The sequence below is a fragment of the Panthera onca genome, chromosome A3 (genome assembly GCF_046562875.1).
Source record: "Panthera onca isolate mPanOnc1 chromosome A3, mPanOnc1 haplotype 2, whole genome shotgun sequence".
NCBI classification, from domain to species: Eukaryota; Metazoa; Chordata; class Mammalia; order Carnivora; family Felidae; genus Panthera; species Panthera onca.
Window position 1 is genome coordinate 52,916,902 of NC_138341.1, and position 22,693 is coordinate 52,939,594.

Consider the following 22,693-nt stretch of genomic DNA (forward strand, 5'->3'; position numbering starts at 1 on the left):
AGCTATTTATCAGGGGACTTGGAGGGTATAGAGAGCAACTGTTCTATTCCGTGTTGCTCAAATTATGAATAAAAACCCAGTCGTCTCTCATCTGTGGAACATGGTGGTTTTTGCAAACTCTGATTAGTTCCCAGAACGCCTTTGTGAGTTTGGCAGCTGGTAGCTTATGGGTGAGGGACCGAGCGGATGGAGTAGCTTGCCCCACAGCTGGGGTAGTGGCCCCCCATGTATTCCAAAGAGTCAGTGTCCATCCCTGCTCCGTCCTGGCTGCATTTGTACAGTATTTGCTTTCCTGCTTTGGTTTTGCTCTAGCAGAGATCGATATGGAGACCAGAAACGGTGCTGGCTCTGCTCTCGATGACTGACCGGATATGGGGCCAGGGAGGGAGGCTGCAAGGTAAGTTCAGGGACAGTTTGCGACAGGCCAGCAGTGCCTCCTCAGAGATATGCAAAGAATTCCTGTATTCTTTATGTTACTCTGGGTCACTGGCTGACTTTGGCCCAGAGTGGTTTGTGGCAGTACCAGCGAAGTCAGGTCGTGACAGGTTCCCAGCTGGCAGTGTGGAACCTCTAAAACCTTTCCTGGCCTTGGCAGGAATGCTTCACTTTGATGCTTGGTGTGTGGATTGCAGACTTGACTGTTTAAACATATCCAGAGGAACCCTAAGAGCCATGCTTCCAAACTGAGCAGCAAGAAAGAATTGCACGGGGAAGGCATTTGATTTTACTCCTGTTCTCTCCTTGCCCCCCACCCCTACTCTAGCCCAATATCTGGTTCCAGGATGGTGTAGCAGTACTTGGGAAATCCCTGCCAGGCCTCCAGGAAAAGGAGTCTGAAGTTTTTATGATGTTTCTTGTTTCAAAGGCCTAAAGAAAAGTCATGAGCGTGATTACTTTACCTGTTGCGAGTATCTTTCTTGCCTGAGAGTCCAGGCCTTCTATGTCTCTACCCTGAGTGAAAAGGGGAGGGGAGTCCTGGCAACATGCATAGCAGAGGTTTGGGTTAGTCCTGTGCAGCAAGCGGTGACAGCACAGAACCTTGCTTGTTTTCTGTTCTGCTTGATTCAGCTGCCTTCCAGGCTAACCACCCACAGGTGGCCCAGCCTGTGCAGGGCCACCATGGCATCTTTTTGCCTTTCAGTTTTAGGAAGTCAGTCTAACTTAGTTCATGCTGATTGCATAACTTGCAAGAGGTTCCTTCTTCATTAGAACTTTGCTGCTGTTTCTGAAAACTTTTGGTACTTTAACGTGAGGTCACATAAGGTCATCTATTAGCAGAGGCAGCTTCATGGGTGTGTGACCTGTGTAGTCTCACAGAGTCCCATGTTCAGATGCCCCGAGCTTGGGGTTTTAGTGCTATGCAGCGGTAGTCTTGAAATTCTTAGTGATTTTATCTTTGAATTTATAGTTTGTAAGTGAACTCCAATGGGACAATGGAGTGTGTCCTGGGAACTTGGAGCCTTGGCCCAAGTTGATCGTATCAACTACCGTCTATCAGTGGGTTCTCGCCCCTGCCACACTCTGCCCCTGTTAGGGCCTGGACACAAGAAAAGTTGGTGTTAGGTGCGTGTACCCCATGGCATCTCAGGGCAGGGCATGGTGGCAGCTGTCCCCACACTGGGCTGCTAGCTCCACGGCCTGCCTGTTCAGTGGGTGACTAGACAGGGGCAAGGCTCTCCTCCACCCCTGATCGAGGTACCTGATGATGCTTTCTGACCACGGAGGCTCCAATACCCTCGGGGGTCAGCTGTCTGCCTCAGTTGGGGTCCCTGAGAAGAAGAAATACCTGTCTGGATTGCCCTGCCCCAGCTGGGTCACAGCACATCTGTCCAGTTTCTGGCAGGAAGGAAACCCAGCGGTGGGTGGTTGCCCGTGTATTCACTCACTTGTCACAAGGGCCCCCACGTGCTCAGCCTGCAAGAATCCTCAAGCCTCAAAGAGAGAGATCATGACATGCACAACAACGTGAATGGACTTAATGCCACTGAACTGTATACTTGAAAGTGGTTAAAACAGTAAATTTTATGTATGTTTCCCCACCACAAAAAAATTACAGGGTATTTAAAAAACACCAGAACAGGTGGAGAGAGACCATGGAAGGAAGGAAGGAAAAAACTTTATGGTTTTTTCCTGATTTGTGAATAAGGGACCCACATTTTCATTTTGCACTGAGCCCCCCACCCCCCAAGCTATGTAGCCAGGCCTGCCTTTTGGCCACTTTGTAAAGTTGCCTGGTCTTTACCTTTCAAGCAGTCTGCCCTCGAGTCCTGAAAGTGTTTTGCTGAGCAGATGCTTACCTTTCCTCTCTTCTCCCCACACAGGTCTTCTGTTGGCTGTGTGCCAGGCCCTGGAGAACAGCACGTCTGCCCTGAGTGGTGAGTCCTGTCCCCTCCACGGGAGATGGTGTGGGAATACAGGAAGGGGGCAGGCCTTGGCTATTTTGTGGAGCCTGCTCTCTGAACTTCCTCTGGGGCTCCTGCCCTCTATGCTCACACGGGGCTGTCCCCTGAGCCCTTGCTGCCCTCCACCCCAGGGCCCGATTGCATTCCTGGGGGGTCTCCACTGCGGGAGCAGGAGGGCTGTTCCCCCTCCCTGAAGGTTCGCCATCTCCCATCTCTGCTCCGACAGTCTGTGTGGGCAAGCGTCGTGGACAGCAGAGCCTGCAGGACCCGAGATCTCAGAACCGTCCTCAGTTTCCCCGCTCATGTAATCATGCATCTAAAGTGGAACCCAGATTCCTAAACCCTTTTGTCTGCTTCTGCCTGGTGATCTTTGTTTCATTATTTTATGGCTTATCTTTGACATTTCTGGTAGTATTTCCCTTATTTCATTTTAAAGATCCTAGATCAACATATTGGAAGGTTTGGAAAATGTAGGAGGCAGACCTCCCCTGGTCAGAATACCACAGAAACATCCACTATTGCATTGTGCATTGCTTTTAGCCTTTGTCCAGGTGCGCTCATGTTTTTATACAGTTAGTCATGGTGAGAGAACTATTCTGATTCCTGCTTTTTAAATGCAAGTTTTGGAGTTGTGCATTTTTCCATGTCGCTGGGAGGTCTTGAAATGTATCCTTTTAAAATGTCATGATGTTCCATCAAGATGGATAGATGTGATTCAATTAAGCATTCCCCATTGGATATTTATGCTACCCCCACTTTAAATTATGATGCTACCTGTTCATGCCTAGAAGCTTTTTCTTCTTCGGTTTCTTTCCTCAGGATATATCTCTGGGAGCAAGAACAAATTTATTTATGACCCTTGTAACAAATTGCCAGATAGCTTTCTGAGGGAATTAAGCTAACTTTAATGTCAGCAGTGCGTGAATCTTCCAGGTTCACTATTCCCTTGGTGACATGGAGTATGCTGTCATCTGTCACTGCAGTGGACACCTGCTGTATCTCCCTAGTTATTTCAGGGAGGTATATGTGGTGGTGGGGGGGGGTTGTTCTTATATATTCATAAATTCTCTCACCAACCACACAGTGTCCCTGGTACTTTGCTCTTCTCTTCCAGACCTTTCCCTCCAAACACACTGGAGGTATGACTCCCACTGGGTACCACTGATTCTGTAGCCCCACAGACTGCCCCTTGGAGCTGTTGTCCTTGATGCAATTGAACTCTTAAGGTGTCCAAACCACTTGGTGGCCCGTGATGCTACAGAAGAAAATGCCTTACTTTCTCTATATTCTATATTTCTGGGGCTGGGGTGGAAGGGTGTGTCCATCCCAAAGCAGTACTTCCCAAAGTCCAGGATCTCTCAGAGTTTCTACTTTTTAATGACCTCCCCCATCACAAAGGGCTCAGATGTGAATATATTGGGGGTAAAGGAGGGGCATTGGTTTATGACTCCACCATGCTGGTCTCAGAATTGTCCTATCTCCCTTCCTAGGATCCATTTACCCCCAGATGCATCCTCAGCCTCTCCTGGTCCTCACTGTAGGACCTGGTAGGTTAGAGCCAGGTCGTCTACTGAGTCACTCAGTAAGTGATGTAGGCGGTAAGTTGCAGTGATGGCAAATACTGATGCTACCATCCATGGGGAGAGGGGGCTCCTCCTCCCAGTCTCCAGCCATTCATACAGACTACAGACAAGAAAGGCCTGGGGGATGTTGTACCTGAGCCTATTCTCTCAGCTGTGGCTCCTGCCAAGATCTTTGGGGTTTCCCCTGTCTCTCCTGGGCAGACATGAGGAGACCTGCTATATTCATCCCAAAATTACTGTCCTTGGTGCACTAGTGACCAGCTTCTGTTCCATCTTCTGGACTTGCTTCTGTGAGAATGCCTCTGATATCAACAAGTACTTGAGGTTTAGTCTTCCTCATTGTGTATCTTCAAAGAACTAGTCACACCCTACTGTGTTGCACATTACCCTATAACTGGCTGAGGGCCACTCTGTGACCCAATGTGGTGGGTGAGAGCAGGGGCAATGCCACAACTTCTAGTGTCCAAGGGACCTGAGGATTCCAGTGCTGGTGGACAGTCTATGGAGAAGGGAAGTGCGCTGCCTGCCTGGCCTCTGCATTACTCTCTGTTTGATGGGTCAGTTAGCCATGGGACTTGTGCCCCAGAGAGGTTGATGGAATAGCTCTATCCATTTTTACTTACTCTCCACCCTGCCTCTTTGGACCCAAACGTGAGTCCAGAGAGAGCTGGGCTGGGAGACAAGTCCAAATGGCAGTGATGGTATCATAGCCACCTCTTCAAGGACTAGGGCTTTGTGACTGAATCAGGCTTGTTTGCTTAACTTCCTCTTCCTTTAGAGTGACCTTCCTTCTCCCCGAAGACTCCTCAGGCCCTGGGAGGCCTTGAGCACTCCCATCCCACCCCCACTCTGACCTTACCAGACATAACTGAAATCCTGTTGTGGGTGCAGTGCAAATGGGGGACCACCCCACCAGCCATATTCACCACCCCAACATCGAAATGTGTATTGAACTCTAGGCTAATTCAATAAGTAAAACTATTTGTTACTGTTAACTATGGAAATCTTCATACCCAGAAGTAATAATGAAATCAGTCCCCAAATACCTGTCACCCAGCTTCAGCAGTTATCATCTCTCTGCCATTTTTCTTTCATCTGTTCTCGTGCCATTTTGGTTTTTTCCCTTTGCTGGGATATTTCAAAGCAAAGCCCATTTCACTTGTGAATGTTACTTCTCTCTCACAGATAAGGACTTTAAAAAACAAACCGATAGTCCCGTTACACCAGTAAAAACAACAACAATCCCTTTTTGTTCGATCCTTAAATATGGAGGGTAGATGATGCTGCCTTCAGTTTTTCAAGCTGTACTTTCAAGCTATATTTAATTTGCATTTCCTTTAATGTTTTCATATTTTGCTTTCTATTTAATTTCCTTTCTGGTGAACACTGTTTTTGTAAAGTGTGCTCATTTGTATACTGGATGACTGACTCACATCTGAGTCCCTCCTAACCCCTTATCATCTGGATGTTGGCAGGCTCACTTACCACTTACTGAGTCTCAGAGCTGTGCATTGAGGTGTAAAGATGGGTTGTTGTAGGACAAGAGCTACAAGGCTTTACCCATGATGTGAATATTCAGGTCTCTTCACTCAAGCGTTGACAGGAATGAGAAACAATATTGGTTATAAGAAGGCTTTGATACATTCTGTGCTGGAGCATAGACGTACTCAGGATTCAGCTCTAACTTCTTGATGGAGCAGCATAGAGAGAAAATTACAAACTCTGTATGCCAATCAAGGGTGGTGTGTGCACTTGAGGGAACATGGGACTGATCCCATGTGGCTTTCTTGTACTTTTTGGGGAAAAAAAGTTCCATGCACTTATTACTTAACAGTTACCCTTGGCCTTTCTTGTTGAAGTTTCATTGGTTTCTTCCAATCTTCCTCTCTCTTAGACCCCCAAATGTGAAGGGTAAATTATGCCAGAGGCAGAGGAAACTGGCATCGTTGTCGTCAGTAAATGCTTTTCAGACCTCCATTTTGAGTGGGACACTGGAGCGATACATGCCTTAGGCTGGAGGTCAGGAATGCTGTGCGTTGGGGCCCAACTGGTCTCCGTTTTGCCAAGACCCTGGGCAAGTTGTTCATCTGGTTCCTGTTTGGATCTGAGTTTCCTCATCTATTGGACTTGAATCAGGAATAGCCTATAAGATTTTTCACACAACCACTCTGATAAATTGGTAGAGACTGCTTGGAAAGCTTTGTTCAGAAGGATTATAACTCTGCCTTGAGGCATATCATGAAATATGGTCACGATCAATTATTGGTGATGCCTGCCACGGACCCAAGGTGGAGAAGCCATGGTGTGACTGCCATATATTTAATTCTCTTGGAACCAGATTCTCTTTTACATTTCGGTTCTAACATTCTAGTTGAAGAAGCAGACCTTCTTCCTCCTTGTCCTCAAGGAGCCCACCACACAGGTGACAAGAGAGCGTGGGAATCCATAATGCGAGCCTCATTATGACCTGAGGCCACCTCAGCTGACTGCTTCGTGGGTGATTTAGACAATAATTGCTGTGGGAGTGAAGTCAATAGTCTGGGGGTTAGGACAGAAAATTTGTAACTGGTTGGTTGTTAATTTGTCAAGCACACAGAGAAACATAGCTGGAGGCAGAATGAGGGTGACAGAACCTACAGCTTAGAACATCCATCACACCCTCCCAAGGAAGGAGTTACGACCCATCTTCAAAAGGCACCTTTTAATGCCCCTTGAAAGGCACAGAATGCACCCGGTTAAGTTGTTGTGTGGCTCCTTGCTTAACCCTCCGAAATGTTGTGCATTTCCCAGGCTGCCCATCTGGTTCTCATGTTTTCATGAGACTCTAATGACTGAGGGGTGTGGTAAGGGCCTTGTTCAGACACCTGGCAGCAGGCTCCGGGCTTCGCTCTGCTATCTGCCTTGTTTGATCTGCATGCCTCTTTACCTCTGAACTTCTCCTTCCTCTAGCCGTGTCTGACACCACCTAGCTGGAATCAGGAAGCCTTTGAAGGCCCGCTGGAGTTAGCATCTGGGACTTTTCAGAGGTGGTGGTGAAAGAAGATGGTGAAGATGTTCTTTGGGGGTGTCGTTCGTGGGGAAGGTCACCATGATCGCTGGCTTGGGGAGGTGGTGGCCGGATTTGGGTGAGGACATCGGGCTTAACGATACAGAGAAGGTGAGCTCAGGCTGAGGGCACACAGAGGGAGGGAGATCAGATCATATGGAAAAGCCTTTGAAGGCGTTACTTGTTTGAGAAACAGGTAGAATGTGGATCAGCCAGCAAGCAAGAGATCTATTGATTGCTCATCTCCCCTAACAAAAGCTTTTCAGAACTGCAAACTGCTTCCCCGTTCCATTGTCTGGAGTTTTCCCATGTGGAGCTGGAGTCATTCTAAAATTAGAAGGCTCACGTGCTCTACCCAGGTACACAGTTCGCCGTTCCAAGTAAGTGTCTGTAGCACAAGACACGTGGTGTGCTTTAGTTCGGGGGAAAAGCACATACAACTGAGTGGCAGGACTTGCCTGCTGCAGAGAATGTTTGGAGGAAAGTGGGGCCTCAGGAGAGAATCGGGGATTCTTTCCTTTCCTCTCTAGGATTTATCCCTGTCATCCAAATTTGAACTTCTTTTTTTTGCAAAGGAGACTATGCCAGGGGAGAGGGAAGGTAGCTCAGGGTAGTAGACAGGCCAGAGGATGTGGAATCAAGGATTATGATTCTGACTCACCAGCTGCGTAGCCTTAGTAGATCTCTTCAGTCCCCCTGAACCATCAACAAAATTAAGGAGGGGGATTAGGCAGTATCTTTTCAAACCCTGAGTCACAAAATCACTTTAGTGGATCACAGCCAGCAGTTTCAAAAATGAAATTAAATAGCTTAGAATAGACAATTTTAGACTGAAGGAAGGTCAGGGAATGATTCGTGAGAGTCTTGTTTTAGTTATGAATGGGCACATACTGACTGGCATTCTGCATCATTTACTTGTATAAACTATACCTCTATTGTACCCTCCATAATCTCCAGATTTATTTCTTTAGTATAAGAACTTGGACACTTAAAGTGCTATAAGTCTTTCTAAACCTGTATATGACCCTCCCCATCATACACCTAGTTTTTTATAGCTGACTTGTTCACCTCTAATTTAAAGCAGTTCTTTTAATCTATTCACCTTTATCAAGTCTTTCCAAAACAGTGAACTTACAATAGAAACAACCACTTATACACAGACAATTCATTAGTTTATGTAATATATAACTAAGTTACGTAAATACAGTGAGTATAACCAACATAAACAGGTTTGGGAACAAAACACAAATGTCCTGTGGGTAAACAGTTGGCTTACCTGGTAAAAACAGAAATGGGCTGGTAAACCAGACTAGCTAACTCACTACGTTTTTGCACGCTAATCTAGATGATTTTAGGAGAGAGTGGGGCTATGTAAATCAGGGGCTTGGTTTAAGCCAAGCTCAAGTAAGAGACCATCTGCCATCTTCGAAAGAAACAAGGCAAACGACGCAACTTGTGGATTTTTAAAAACATCAGGGCCCATAGAAGGCTTCCTGTTCTCCCACTTCTCAGCTGTGGACATTTGTTAGCACACATTGATTGAGTACTACCTCCTCCTGGACATGGGGCTAGGCCCTGGGGATACATGTGAGAACTAAATGAGCCCTGCCATCAGAGGGCATAGGGCCGGTAGATAAAAGTGGATGATTTTTACATCTCAGAGAAGAGCATCAACAGAGACAATCTACCAAAATGGATTTCTTTGAAGAAAACACCTGCTTTTGTTCAGACTTACCTTTTAAAAAAAATTTTTTTTAATTTTTTGATGTTTATTTATTTTTGAGAGAGAGACAGAGTGTGAGTAGGGGAGGGGCAGAGAGAAAAGGAGACACAGAATCCAAAGCAGGCTCCAGGCTCTGAGCTGTCAGCACAGAGCCCAGTGCAGCGCTCAAACCCAAGGACGGCGAGATCATGACCTGAGCCGAAGTCGGACACTTAATCGACTGAGCCACCCAGGAGCCCCTCAGACTTCCCAGTTTTAATCAAAGTGCCACCTTCTACTTTTTATTCTCTTTGTTAAATTGTGTCTTGCTCCTTTTTTCTTTTCTTCCTGCATCTACTGTGAGCACGAAGACCTTGTCAGCCATCACTCCAGAAAACATCAACATCTCTCTGAAGGGCCCCGCTGTTATTGTGAAGGGCCCCAGAGGAGCCTGTGGAAGGACTTCAGTCACATCAGTGTAGAACTCAGTCTTCTCTGAAGGAAAAAAGAAAAGGCTCCGGGTTGACAAACAGTGGAGAAATAAAAGGGAATCGGCTACCGTTCACACTGTCTGTAGTCATGTACAGAACATGATCAAGTGTTACACTGGGCTTCCATTACAAGATGAGGTCTGTGTATGCCCACTTCCCCATCAACGTCGTTAGTCAGGAGAATAGTTCTTTTGTAGAAATCCAAAATCTCTTGGGCAAAAAATACATCTGTGGGGTTTAGACAGGGCCAAGAGTTGCTCATTTAGTATCTCAAGCCCGGAAAGATGAGTTAATTCTTGAAGGAAACAATGCTGAACTTGTATCAAATTTCAGCTGCTTTGATTCAGCAAGCCACAACGGTTAAAAACAAAGCAGAAAATTTTTGGATGGTGTCTATGTTTCTGAAAAAGGAACAGTTTAGCAGTCCAATAAATAAGATCTAGGTTGTCCAGCTACAGAAACAGCAAAATCCTGGCTGATTCCTCAGCATTTTGATATTTTAAATGTGGAATAAAAGCTGTATATTGATTTGAAGGGGGAAAAAAATTGCATCTTGCTCAGCGTGGCCCATGGTACTGAGCTGGCTTTCCCTGCGATTGGTCATTCTCCTGACTCTGCCAGGCACCTTGTGTTGCAAGAACAGAACCTGACTACACATCAGCGTAGGTAAAAGGGGCTTGATTTTTAAGGGATCAGCCCTCACAGAATCACTGGAAATGCTGCACAGCCTGGCCCAAGGAATTCAGGAGCCAGGGGATCCTCAGCTGTAGCTGTTTGTACACCCTGTACCTACTGCAGAGATCATTCTATACCAATTCCTCCCATCTCTGTGCCTCTTAACTCAGAGTCTCCAGAGAGAGAATCAGGTTTGTCTTGTCTTCCTTGGTCAAGCGGTCACCCAGCTGCTGTGGTCAGGCTGGGAGAGGAATTACCTCTGGCTAATGGAAATATAGGTGATTTTAATTTCCTTTGTACTTTCCTGTTTTTCTATCATGTCAGAAATGGGCATATTTTAATACCATAATCAGGAAAGGGGTTGGCTAGATTTTTTAAAGGACAGAAAAGGCAGTAGCTCCTGTCTGTTCGCAGGTCTGTGGGTCAGCATGGATTGAGCGCAGACACGTCTGTCTTGCCCGGCGCCTGCTGCTATCACTAAGTCCCAAGTGGTGTTGCTGTTTCTGGAGCATGGGGACCTGCCCTCCTGGCCTGCTTGAGGGCTGCCTGCTCCCTGCAGCTTGAAGCCTACACCTTGCTCCTCGGCACAGCAGGCCCTGCAGAGACCTTGCTGTTTGGAGAGATGGCCCCTGATAGGACAATCACCAGTTCACCTCCCAGTTCTGGGGGTGCTTCTCCAAACTCTTCTCCAGTAGCCCTTTGGCTCCTAGATCTTGATCTACTTTGCAGAAATGCTAAGTACCTGATACCTCTGAGTTTCAACAGAGAAGGGGGGTCTTTCTGGGCTCCTGGCCTTGGGGCCAGTCTCTAGAATGTGAGACTCTAGAACTAGACAGGCTAGGTTCAAATTCTACCTCTGCCCCTTACTAGCCATGAGATCTTAACTACTTAACCTGTCTATACCTCAGCTTCTCTATCTATAACATAGGAATGGTCATAGCACCTGCTCGTAGGGTTCTTCTGACGATGAAGAGCTTACACGGCAAGCACTTGAAGCTATGTGGGCATACAGTAGGTGCTCAAAGTGTGAACCACTGTTGCTTCTGTGCTCAGTATATGATTGGTGATACGCATATTGTGAAGCAAGACCTGTATCCTCACACTGCTTTTACCCCCTGGAGTGGCATCCTCAGGCAGTGGTTCTCATTTCTGTGTGTGAAAGAGTCCTCCCGGTGACTGCTGAAGCTCCAGTTCCGGGGCCCCGCCCCAGTGTGGTCCAGAAATCTGCACTTTTAGTCCTCAGCCACATGGTGCTAAGGCCCAGTGGGAAGAAGCCAATGGCACATGACCTCGTAGGCTACGGTGCGTTCTCCTGAGGGCAACGGCACTTCCCTTCCCTGGAACTCTCGCTCTTCCTCAGCTGGACAGTGCTGGTTCTGGGAGTCCACAACAGACTTTCTAGCATTCACTGGAGAGCTTGGTAAAGAGAATCAAAAACCTCAGAACTCAGCCCATCACCTCAAAAGATCCTCTTTCTCATTATCCTTGCCTCTAGTGAAATGATGAGCATGATAGCTTGGGATAAGGGATCAGCTTTATTTTCTGAGAGCCCAGGCACAAGCCTCCAACTTCTGAGTTTGGGAACAGCCTGAAGGGTCCAGTTATTTACTAACGAAGGGACCTTTAGCTAATCCAGCCAGGCTCAGATGTCCTCCTTAGCAGGCTCAGCAGCTGTTTGATTTGCTGACTCCTTCCAAATCTTTCTTCTTAATTTCCTGACTTGAAAGTTATGGCCTTACTCTTTTATCAGGATGTGTAATGGGAGGTAATTTCTATATCTGGACATTTTTTTCAACAGGTTGCACTGACTAAGATGTTTCTTGAATGCCAAAGCATGCTAGCGCTGTTTTAAACGAGGGGAAAAACAGATAAGCTGAAATAGAATAGAGGTCTGTCTTAATTCTGCTCACATGTTGGTGCCATGTAGCCTGGGGTTCAGAAGGGGAACCTTTTTCTTCCCAACTGTCATTTGGCAGCCGGGCTAAGAATCTCTTTTTCTGGGCCTTTTTGCATCCTGTCTTTGGGGACTTGGGATATAATGAACATCTCTCCTTGCCTTACACAGTACGTCTCAGAAAGGCATTTTTAGAATCTTGAAAGGGGAAGGTGTTAGATCTTGCTATGAAGTCTGTCACAGTGACTCTTCCTGGTGTTCTGAGGCAGGACAAATGGCAATAGAATCAGGAATCACACAACACTCAAGGGGAGACTTGATAAAATTCTGGGGCTAGCAGGCTTTCCACCTGACACCCTGTTAAAGAAACACAGCCCAGCACAGTGAAAGGCTCTAGAAACCCAGACGCTCATCCAACCAAATGACATCCATATTGCAGTTGTCATTACACACAGTTTCCCAAGGCTAGTACTCCCCAACCTTTTCCAGAATAAAGACCCAATCTGAACATCAAAAGTGTGTGCCACACCACAGTGAGGTACCATTTCATACCCGTCAGAGTGGCCGCTATCAAAAGACAAGAAATAACAAGTGTTGGTGAGGAGGTGGAAAAAGGAACCTACTGGTGGGAATGTAAATTGGTGCAGCCACTGTGGAACACAGTATGGATGTTCCTCAAAAAATTAAAAATAGGGGGTGCCTGGATAGCTCAGTCAGTTGAGTGTCTGACTTTGGTTCAGGTCATGATCTTGCAGCTTGTGAGTTCAAGCCCCACATCGGGTTCTGTGCGGTCAGTGGAGAGCCTGCTTTGGATCATCTGTCTCCCTCTCTCTCTCTGTCTCTCTCTCTCTCTCTCTCTCTCTCTCTCTGTCTCTCTCTCTCTCTCTCTCTCTCTCTCTCTGTCTCTCTCTCTCTCTCTCTCTCTCTCACTCAAAAGTAAAGAAACATTTTAAAAATTCGAAAAATAGAAAAAATAAAAACAGAACGACCCTACGATCCAGCAGTTCTACTTGAGTATTTACCGGAAATGAAAACACTAATTCGAAAAGATATATACACCTCTGTGTTCATTGCAACATTCTTCACAATAGCTAAGATATGGAAACAACCAAAGTATCCACTGATGGAAGAATGGATAAAGAAGAGGTGTGTGCGCACACACACACACACACACACACACACACACACAGTGAAATACTACTCAGCTAAGCCAGAGAGTGAAAATGCTATATGATTTCACTTATATTTGGAATTTAAAAAAACAAAACAAATGAACAAACAAGATAAACTCACAGATGCAGAGAACCAGATTGGTGGTTGCCCCAGAGGAGGGCACTGGCAAAATGGAAGAAGGGAGTCAAAAAGTACAAACTTCAAGTGTTAAATAAGTCATAGGGATATAATGGATGGCATGGGGAATCCAGTCCATAACATTGTATTTCATATTATGTGACTTTATATGGTGACAAAGGCTACTAGATTTACTGTAGTGCATGTTTCACAGTGTATACAAATACTTAGTCACAGATAGGTGTTTCTTAATCTTTTTCATAGATTTCTCTAAAACAACAGTGTTATTAGGCATATGAAACACAGGGGAATAAACCTGTAGGACCCCAAGCTCACACAGCCCATAGGAATGAAAACACAGTCTACCCAGGCTATGTGCAGTGCCCCCACTTGCTAGCTGCCTGGGCTGTGTATCCGGGGGATGGTTGCTAGGTTAGAAATTCTCACATTATTCAGAGCTTATGCTTTCCTTGATTTCAGCTTCTCATTAGCAGGTGAGGGAATTATGCCTTTTTTCATCTATTTAAGTTTGGCTTCATGGCAGGGTGCTTAAAATAAAAATCCTATGAATCTGATAGCACAGTGGTTGCAGTATAAGCTAGAGCCAAACAGCCATGGTTTAAGCCTTAACCGTGCCCCTTGAGGACTGTGACCTTGGGGGAGCTCCTTAACCGCTCTGTGCCTCAGTTTCCCCATCTGTAAAGTGGAGACAACAACTGAGCCTACCTCATAGGGCCATTATGAGGATTAAACGAGATGACCTATGTAAAGCATTTGAACAGTGCCGGGTGCATAGGAAGTTCTGTGTAAGTATCTGTTACATGAATCTTTTTGTTTAGATTTACAAAGACAGAGTGAGAAAGCAGTAATGTTTGTGTGAGAAATGGTATCTGAAATACCAAGAGGGCCTGAGCCAGTTTGGTGGCAGGGATGTGATTAGAGTCTGAAGGCGGACCAGTCCGAGGCAGGGTCAGCCTCACAACTCAGTGCTCAGGGGCGTGCCCTTGACGCACAGTGCAGGTCAGAGGAAGCCCCATTTTGCCACTGGGAAGTGATGTTCTAGAACCTGCCCCTCCAGTAGATGCTGAAAAGTGCAGCTTTGCTTTCAGAATTACGGCACCCAATGCAGAGGAAACAGTCTGCCCCTTTGGTGACAGGGGAAGCGTGGGATGGTGTGCTCTCTTTCTGAGCGGTGAGATTCAGGAGGAACAGAGGGAAATTGGAGAGCCACCATGTGGAAATGCTGGAGGTCAGCCAAGGCACCAGAGGGTAGAGAAGGTTGAGAACTTCTTGGCTTCCTGTGTCAGGTGCCTGACACGTGTCACAGGACCCCAGAAGGGAAAATGGTGTGGTCACTTGCCTGAGGATCTCACATTCTCTCTTGCTACACGGAAGCCCTTGGACACCGTTGTTTGAAGTCTGAACAGGCTGCTCTCACATCATGGGCAGGGTTCAGGGAGAAGATGATGATCACATGTAGGGACTATTTATAGTGATTTATATGAGAACAGTGCGCTCCTAATTCCCCTTTTGATTGTAATGATATAAGAATCTAAGTGGGAGCACAGGTTAGAAATGCATAAAGATGGGAAAATAATTAGACAGTTAAGCCGAGAGTATACCTAATTGAGGAGCTGAAGGTTGGGATTCAGTGGCTCTTAGGATTAACCATCCAGGTGACAACGTGGAAGAAAATCCTATCTTTTCAAAAAAAGAAAAACTAGTTCTTTGGTACCCTTGAGAAAGGGGATATTATACTGGAGGGATCTTTGGCCCAATTTGAGTTGAATATATCTATCTAACTTCTTTTCTTTCTTTCTCTCTCTCTTTCTTTCTTTCTCCCTTTTTCTCTTTGCTTCAGGATTCTTATGTTAAGAATATTTTAAGATTCTTATGATTGAATGTGAGGACTTACTGTGGAGGGCTGTGCTGGGCACCAAAGACAGACAACGGACAGCCCCTGCCCTCGGGGCCTTTAAGTGGTGGGGGTGAAGGATAGAACTGCAAAGGGTAACCTGAATTAGATGACTGTCCACTAGAGTTATAAATTGAGCAGTGGCAGGAAGGGCCCACCACGGGCTGTCCTGCCTGGGGGGACTGAAGAAGGGCTCTGCAAGGCTGAATCTTTCATCTGTGCTCCGCTGCGGGGAAGGTCTTCCTGGTTTGGAAATAGCTTCAGCCATGACGGAGGGCTTGAGGATGTGTGTTGAGAGGATCCTTGATAGATTCAGAATCCAGGATCTCTTGTCTGTGAACCATGGAAAGGAGTACAGCCTCCAAACCATTTTTTAACAAGTTAAGTTTAATGTTTGTTAAGGATTCTGAAACACAGTGAAACATCTAGGCCTCCTGTTACCCATATGCACGTTGGCATGTCTTGTGCCGGTTATGCCCACAGTTGGCTTCTCTAAAAGGACGAAGGGCACTTCTGATTAGGAGAGAGTGGAGGACGCCCCCAACAGCCTGTTTTTACTGCGCTTGAGGGAAGGAGCTCAGCTGAACAGGTCTTCCCCCGCTGCTTGTCCCTCTTCAAGTTAAAATTCTCAACCTTGGTTTAAGAGTATTGATACTACTGAGCTATCCAAATAGTGTACTCTTGTAAAAAAGTCTTAAAAGGTGTGCTTTTGCCATTAATACTGCAAATTGACTTATTTTCTTAAAGTTGGCTTAAGTACTATAATTTGTGAGTAAATATAATCTCCTGAACCAAGATGTTGTTTGGGGAGAGGGCTTTGACAATGATAATATTTTTAAATATCCCTGTATTTTTATTGGTGTTCAAAGGCTTATCTAGTTAAAAATATGACACATGGAGGATACTGAGTTCTTGTTTTGTTTTTAAGTGAATGAGTGCCCAGTGCTCAGTGTATCCTCCTTGAAGATTTTTTTTTTTTAAAGTAAGCTCTACACCCAGCATGGGGCTTGAACTCACAACCCCGAGATCAAGAGTCGCATGCCCCAATGACTGAGCCAGACAGATGCCCTAGAAAAGTGTGTCTTTAAATTTTTTTTTTCAACGTTTTTTTTTTTTTTATTTATTTTTGGGACAGAGAGAGACAGAGCATGAACGGGGGAGGGGCAGAGAGAGAGGGAGACACAGAATCGGAAACAGGCTCCAGGCTCCGAGCCATCAGCCCGGAGCCTGACGCGGGGCTCGAACTCACGGACCGCGAGATCGTGACCTGGCTGAAGTCGGACGCTTAACCGACTGCGCCACCCAGGCGCCCCGAAAAGTGTGTCTTTAGAAGCCTCTGGCAGCTGTCGAGAGCTGCACGGGTCAGCACTGCAGCCACAAGTGGCCACGGAGCACTTACCATGTGGCTAGTCCAAATTGAGGTGTGTTAAAAATATACAATGTACACTGGATGTTGAAGACTGTTTCTTCATGCTTCTTTTTATGCACTCTTATTAATGTTTATATTGGTGGCTTATTGAAATGACACTATCTTGACTACGCTGGGTTAAATATTCAAATCCATCTCACTCTTTTCTTCCCCCTAAAGGTGGCTTTAGAAAGTGTGAAATCACCTAGGTGGCTCACATTTGTTTCTACTGGACAGCAGGGCTCTAGAACCTTGCATTACCTTTGTTCCCTCTCACTTCCCTCCATCCCTGAATGCCAGCCCCTTGGGCCATCTCTCCTCAAGCTCATCCCGTTGTTTTGTGCCAACTTAGCTGTCTAATGCTTTCTTGCATAGCTGTACCCATGAACATGCTCTGCTTAGGCTGTGTTGACTTGTCCTTTAAGATCTAGGTCCTATACCTCCCCTTTCACAAAGCTGCTCTATCTTCAGGCAAAATTAATTTATCCCTCTTCTGTCCCATCCCCTTGTTTTTTTAAATATTTAGTATTTCCCCCTGCTGCCTTTTCTCTTCTGGTCTGCTCCTAGAGGACAGGGTTGCCTGCCTTATTCGTCTGTTTCTAAGGTGAACACTTAAATCAGTGCCCGACATGGGTGAGTGCACAGTAAAAGTTTAACGAATCAATGAATCCTCTCTCCCTGAGCTCAACCAATTTCTGTATAAAGACCTGAAACACACACGCACACGCAAAGACATGAAGCACAGGAGGTTAACCCAGCATTGGGCTTACTTCTAAAAGTGGAGGCCACAGGCTGCTAGCATAAGAATCACCCCGATGTTTATAAAAGGTAATATTACCAGACTTCAGAACAACAGGTTCTGTCAGGAAATGTTAGGTTGTGCCGCAGTGACACACGTCATTACCTTCATAGCAAAAGTTTAATTCAGAGTGTACTGTGGGCCCTGGGTCACTCTCCAGGGAAACTGATGATTCAGGTTAGACCTTCAGATCAGCAAGAGGAATGTAAGGTCTAGTGACAGTGGTTGACACTCTCACCCAGATATGTGTCACTTTTTTTTTTGTAGTTTTATTTTTCATATTTGTGAGAGAGATCGAGACAGAGCACGAGCAGGGGAGGGGCAGAGAGATGGAGACAGAATCTGAAGCAGGCTCCAGGCTCTGAGCTGTTAGCACAGAGCCCGACGCAGGGCTCAAACCCACAAGCAGCGAGATCATGACCCGAGCTGAAGTCGGACGCCCAAGCGACTGAGCCACCCAGGCGCCCCGATATGTGTCACTTTTTAGTGTTCACCTTTCATTGCTTGAAGCACTTATGTGGCTATTCCTAACTTCCAGAGGTTGAGGAAGACCAAGACTTCTGCATGCCTAGAAGTAGAGATACGTGTATATTGCTACACAAGCCTAATATGAATCTCGAAGTGAGGTCCAGGAATCTACATTTTTAATTCCCTTGGTGACCCACATTCACACTAAAGTTTGAGGGCCATTGGGTAGGCCAGGAGTTCTCAACCTTAGCTGCTCATTATAAGTTACCTGGGGAATTTTAAAAACACTGAGGCCCTAGCCCTACCCCCAGAGATCCTAATTCACAGGGGCTAGGGGAGAGTCCAGGCATCAGTAATTTTTCAGTCTTCCTAGGGAATTCTAGTACATGTCCAGGGTGGAAAGCCACAGGGGTAAGAAAAAGAGCAAAGACCTTTGAATCCTGACCATAATACTGACTAAGCCTCAGTTTGCATATCTGTCAATAGTAGTGAAGACCAAACAAATGTGAAAATATTTGTTAACTACAGTATTGAACAAATATTGGCTATTATTATTCACTGGCAGGTATGGACATTTAGATAAACTGGGTTTGTATACACTCTTACATGCACATGCCGTTTACTCCCTCCCCCACACAAAGCCAGGGAAGAAGGAAAGTGTCCTCTCCACCTCTGCCTTCTGCCTCCTCTTACAGTCGGTAAATGGGCGGTCCCTTCTCCCTCCCTTCTGCTGATGTTGCTGATAAAGGGGAGAAAGGGAAGGAGAAAAACATCTTCCCTGCCTCTATCTTCCTCTCCATGGCCTATTCCAGAATCCTTAGCCTAGGGCTTTTGTTCTGCCATAGCCTTTCCAAGGCCCCTTCCCCTCACACTCCCTTCAGTCCAAGACCTGTGTCTTATGCCTGTAATTCATTACAACCCTATTTCCAACCTCTTCCCGTAGCTCATTCCCCACTGACCCCAAGTCCCATGCCAGGACAGACAGCAAGCACCATGGCCCTGGGGGAGGCCCTTTCCTGCTCTCCCATAGGTTGAGCAGCATAGGAAATCCATATACTCAGAAAATGGGTCTCCAAGGCATTGTCCCAGAGCAGTGTCATTGGGACTGGCAGATTCGGCAGCTCTGTGTTTGAGGGGTAGGGTAATACCAGCTTTGGTGAGTTGCTCTAGCATTCCCACCCACTCTTTATAATATGTTGTTTCCTATGGTTTAGTATTTGGCGTTAGGTTAGATCCTGAGGTCTAACAACTGGTTTGCAAACAACTTCTTGAAATGCCTCTGTTCTGTCACCTGGAAATTGCCTCAGAAGTAGGCTTTCTTTAGTTATAAAAATACTACATTGGCTTTCTTCCATTGACAGAGCTAAGAGTTAATGCTGAAGTAAGCTGTTTTTAATTATTTTTCCTCTCATGTCCAACAGTTTTCAAGTCAGAACAATGCACGAGTCCCTCGCAGGAAATAAATGCAATACTGCTTATAAAAAATACAGATTTGTGCATGTGATGTGAATCGTGGGCTTATAAAAGGATCGAACGAATCCCTCAGCCTAAACAGCTGTGATATTATAGATCCTTGGAAATGATTCTTACTGGTATGACTAATACCACTGAGGTCCTTGGCAGTGGAGATTTGATGTCCATCATCAGATTTTGGCCACCCTGGCCTGTCCAAAAGCTGGACCCCACTTCCTTCCTATGCAGCAGTCAGAGCCTCCCCCCTACCATGGGCTCTTAATCAGAAGTCAGCAGGGCTGGAATGCAGTGTGCCCAAAGGGAAAGATGCTCAGGGAGCTTGCACTTTGTCAGCAGGGACTGCTGGTGCAGCTTTTCCCTATTCCACCTGCCACATAGGTGCAGTTTTTTGTTTGTTTGTTTTTTGTTTTTTTTCATTGATTTGTGCCTGACATTAGGTCTAAAATCGATACTGGAGACTCATTGAATGAAACAGAAATGCTTAGCAATCTTCAAATGAGCCTCTGTATGTCTCTGTGCTATACTTTCTTGCAAATGACATAGCTGAACATGTATTTGAGTTTCTGATTTAAATTACAATCCAGTGCTGTATCTCCACGTGTCACCATCAGTTATAACAACAACAGCAGGGGTGCCTGGGTGGCTCAGTAGGTTGAGTTCTGACTCAATTTCAGCTCAGGTTATGATCTTCCAGTTCATGGGATTGAGCCCCATGGGATTGAGCTCCATGCTGCACTGACAGCATGGAACATGCTTAGGATTGTCTCTTCTTCTCCCTCCCCCTCTCCCCCCCCTTCCCTCCCTTTCTGTCTCCATCTCTCTCCCCCCCTTCCCCCACTCACTCATGCTTTCTCTCTCTCTTTCCCTCTCTCTCTCAAAATAAATAAATAAATTAAAAAAAAAAAAAAAAGCAGCAGGAGAAGCAATGTGCTTTCAGAGTAAGACCCAGGCAGTCTCCTGCTGCATGCATCCCCTGCCTCCCCTCCCCGGCTGCAGCTAGCAGATCTGTCCTCCTTCCTCTCTGTACTCCAGCTCTCTGGCATCCTTTCCTTTTCTCCCATGTGGTGGACACCTCTCTGTCTCTGGGCTTCTGCACTTGATACTCCTTCTGCCTAGGATGCTCTTTCCCCAGTTTCCCCCACGACTGACCCATTTGTGCCCTTCGGACCTCAGATCTGCTTCCCCTTCTCAGAGACATCTTCCCTAATGGTAACATCCTACAGCAGCTCTCTGTCCCACCTCTGTTTCTGTCAATTCCAAGTGCTCACTGCTGTCTCTAACGCTTTCATTATTTCATTTGTTTGTTTACTTATCATTTGTCTGCCTCCCCCAGTAGACCTAAGTTCCTTGAGGGTGGTGATCTTGTCTGTCTGGTTCATTCATGTAGCACCCAGTACAGTGCTTGGCACACAGATGGCACTTGATAGTTGAGTGAGTGAGTGAATGAATTAATACCGAGCCTGGCCCAGTGCTTTACATCATGTTTTTATAACATTCACTATTGATACATGAGGAAACTATGGCCCAGAGGGTTTTGAATTAGTAAAAATTAGTAAAAAGAGGTCAGAATTAGTAAAAAGAGCTGAGATTTGAACTTAGTCTACCTGCCTGCAAAAGTTTGTGCCACAGTCGGGTCTGAAGTTACGGTTCAATCTTAAATTTTTGCCTCATTCTGTAACTTTGTAGATTTGTTAGTAATAAGTATTTTGCTTATTCTTATGGCTTAAAACTTTTTGTCCATGGGCCATGAAAACAGGTCATTTCCCATAGTTTTGTGCAAAAGAACTCGGTGGTAACAAAGAAATACTCCGACAGAAGCATATTTTGGGAAGAGTTGCAGACATCTGCTTGAGCGTGGGGATTTTGGATGATTCTTATTTGAGAAGTAAGGCATGTCTTAAAGTCTAGTTTTTGGAAAACAAAACAATGAAAGTAATTGTGGCAGCAAACAGAGAGCAGAGCCAAGCTCCAGACAGCATCGATGAGCCTCTGGTAGCAATCCTGCCCCCAGCGACAGGAGCTTCTGGGGCTCACCCATGTGGCCTTGGAGGGCAGCTCCGCCATGTTGCTGAGATCCCTGCAGCACCTGACTCTGTAGACTAGGCGTCTGACAAAAGGTGCTCAGTAAACTCTGGTCGGAAAGGAAATAAATTGCTGCTTTTACAAACTATATAATTACATACCTGAGGAATACAAACTACCAGAATGCCTAGCAGAAATATTAAGAGTATTTAGCAGGGTGCAAGTAAGAAAATAAACAATCCGTGGTTTTCCTACAAACCAGTTAAAAATACGCTGGGGAAGATCACCTTCAAGATGGTTGTGAAATAGACTATAGACTATGTAGGAGTGAACTTCAGAAGCTGTTCAAAATCTATTTGAAGAACGCCATAAAACTTTCCTTTTGAGATAATTTATTTAACTAAATACGGGAACCTGTGCCTCGATGGGAAAGTGCAATGTTCTAAAATTGTTCATTCTTCCCATTATTACTTTAGAAATTTAAGTGAGTTCTAGTCTTTCAGAACGGGTAGCAGAAATTTTACTAAAGGTTTCTAAAGTTTGCCTTCATAAATAAGGCACAAGAAAATGTTGATTTGAAAAGTAGAAGGGGAGGGGTGCCTGGGTGGCCCAGTCGATTGAGCATCCAACTTCAGCTCCAATCTTGATCTCATGGTTTGTGGGTTTGAGCCCCACATCGGGCTCTGTGCTGACAGCTCAGAGCCTGCTTGGGATTGTGTGTCTCCCTCTCTCTCTGTCCCTCCCTTGCTCGTGCTCACGGGCGCACTCTCTCTCTCTCTCAAAAATAAACATTAAAAAAATTGTTTTAAAGAAAGGTAGAAGAATTTGTACTATCAAATGTTATTAATAAATAATATAAAACTGCTCTAATTAAAACTTTGTGACACCAGCACAAGAATAGATCCATTCAAGTCAACATGGAAACCTCCGGAAGAGAGCCAATCACACAAAATAGTTTGATGTGATACAAAGTAGCATTCCGCATCCCTAGTGGAAAAGAGGGAAAAGGTCACAAATGATCCTGGGGTCATAGGCTAAACATTGAAAAAGAAATAAAGTTAAATAGGATAGGCTAATGACATTCTTTAAAAAGTTCTAGGTTATGGGAATATTTTTTAGTGGAAGTGTAAAATTTCTCTAAGAAAATATAGGTGAATATTTATATAACTTCTAAAAGAGGGGACTAATCAGAACATTGAGGACAGAAACCATAAAGGAAAATAGGTACATAAAAATTATAATGTTCTGATCATCACCCAGAAAAACACAAAAACACTGTAAATAAAACCCATGGGCAATATTTGCCAATATTTGAATCCTAGAGAGGAGTCCTATCTCTAATAACAAAGTACTCTAGGGGCACATGGCTGGCTCAGTTGGTTAAGCGTCTGACTCTTGATTTTGGCTCAGGTCATGATCTCAGGGTTCGTGAGTTTGAGCCCCACGTCGGACTCAGTGCCAACAACACAGAGCCTTGCTTGGGATTCTCTCTCTCTCTCTCTCTCTCTCTCTCTCTCTCTCAAAA

General features: G+C 45.4%; 1 protein-coding gene across 4 annotated transcripts in view; it reads left to right on the forward strand.

Annotated features, from left to right (window-relative positions):
- TGFA (transforming growth factor alpha) overlaps positions 1-22,693 on the forward strand; it is a 116,352-nt gene that overhangs the window by 34,730 nt on the left and 58,929 nt on the right. For all 4 annotated transcript variants that reach the window (XM_060658562.3, XM_060658582.3, XM_060658545.3 and 1 more), the window contains exon 2: positions 2,322-2,375. In XM_060658562.3, coding sequence (XP_060514545.2) covers positions 2,322-2,375 — 54 coding nt within the window. The remainder of the gene's footprint in view (positions 1-2,321; positions 2,376-22,693) is intronic.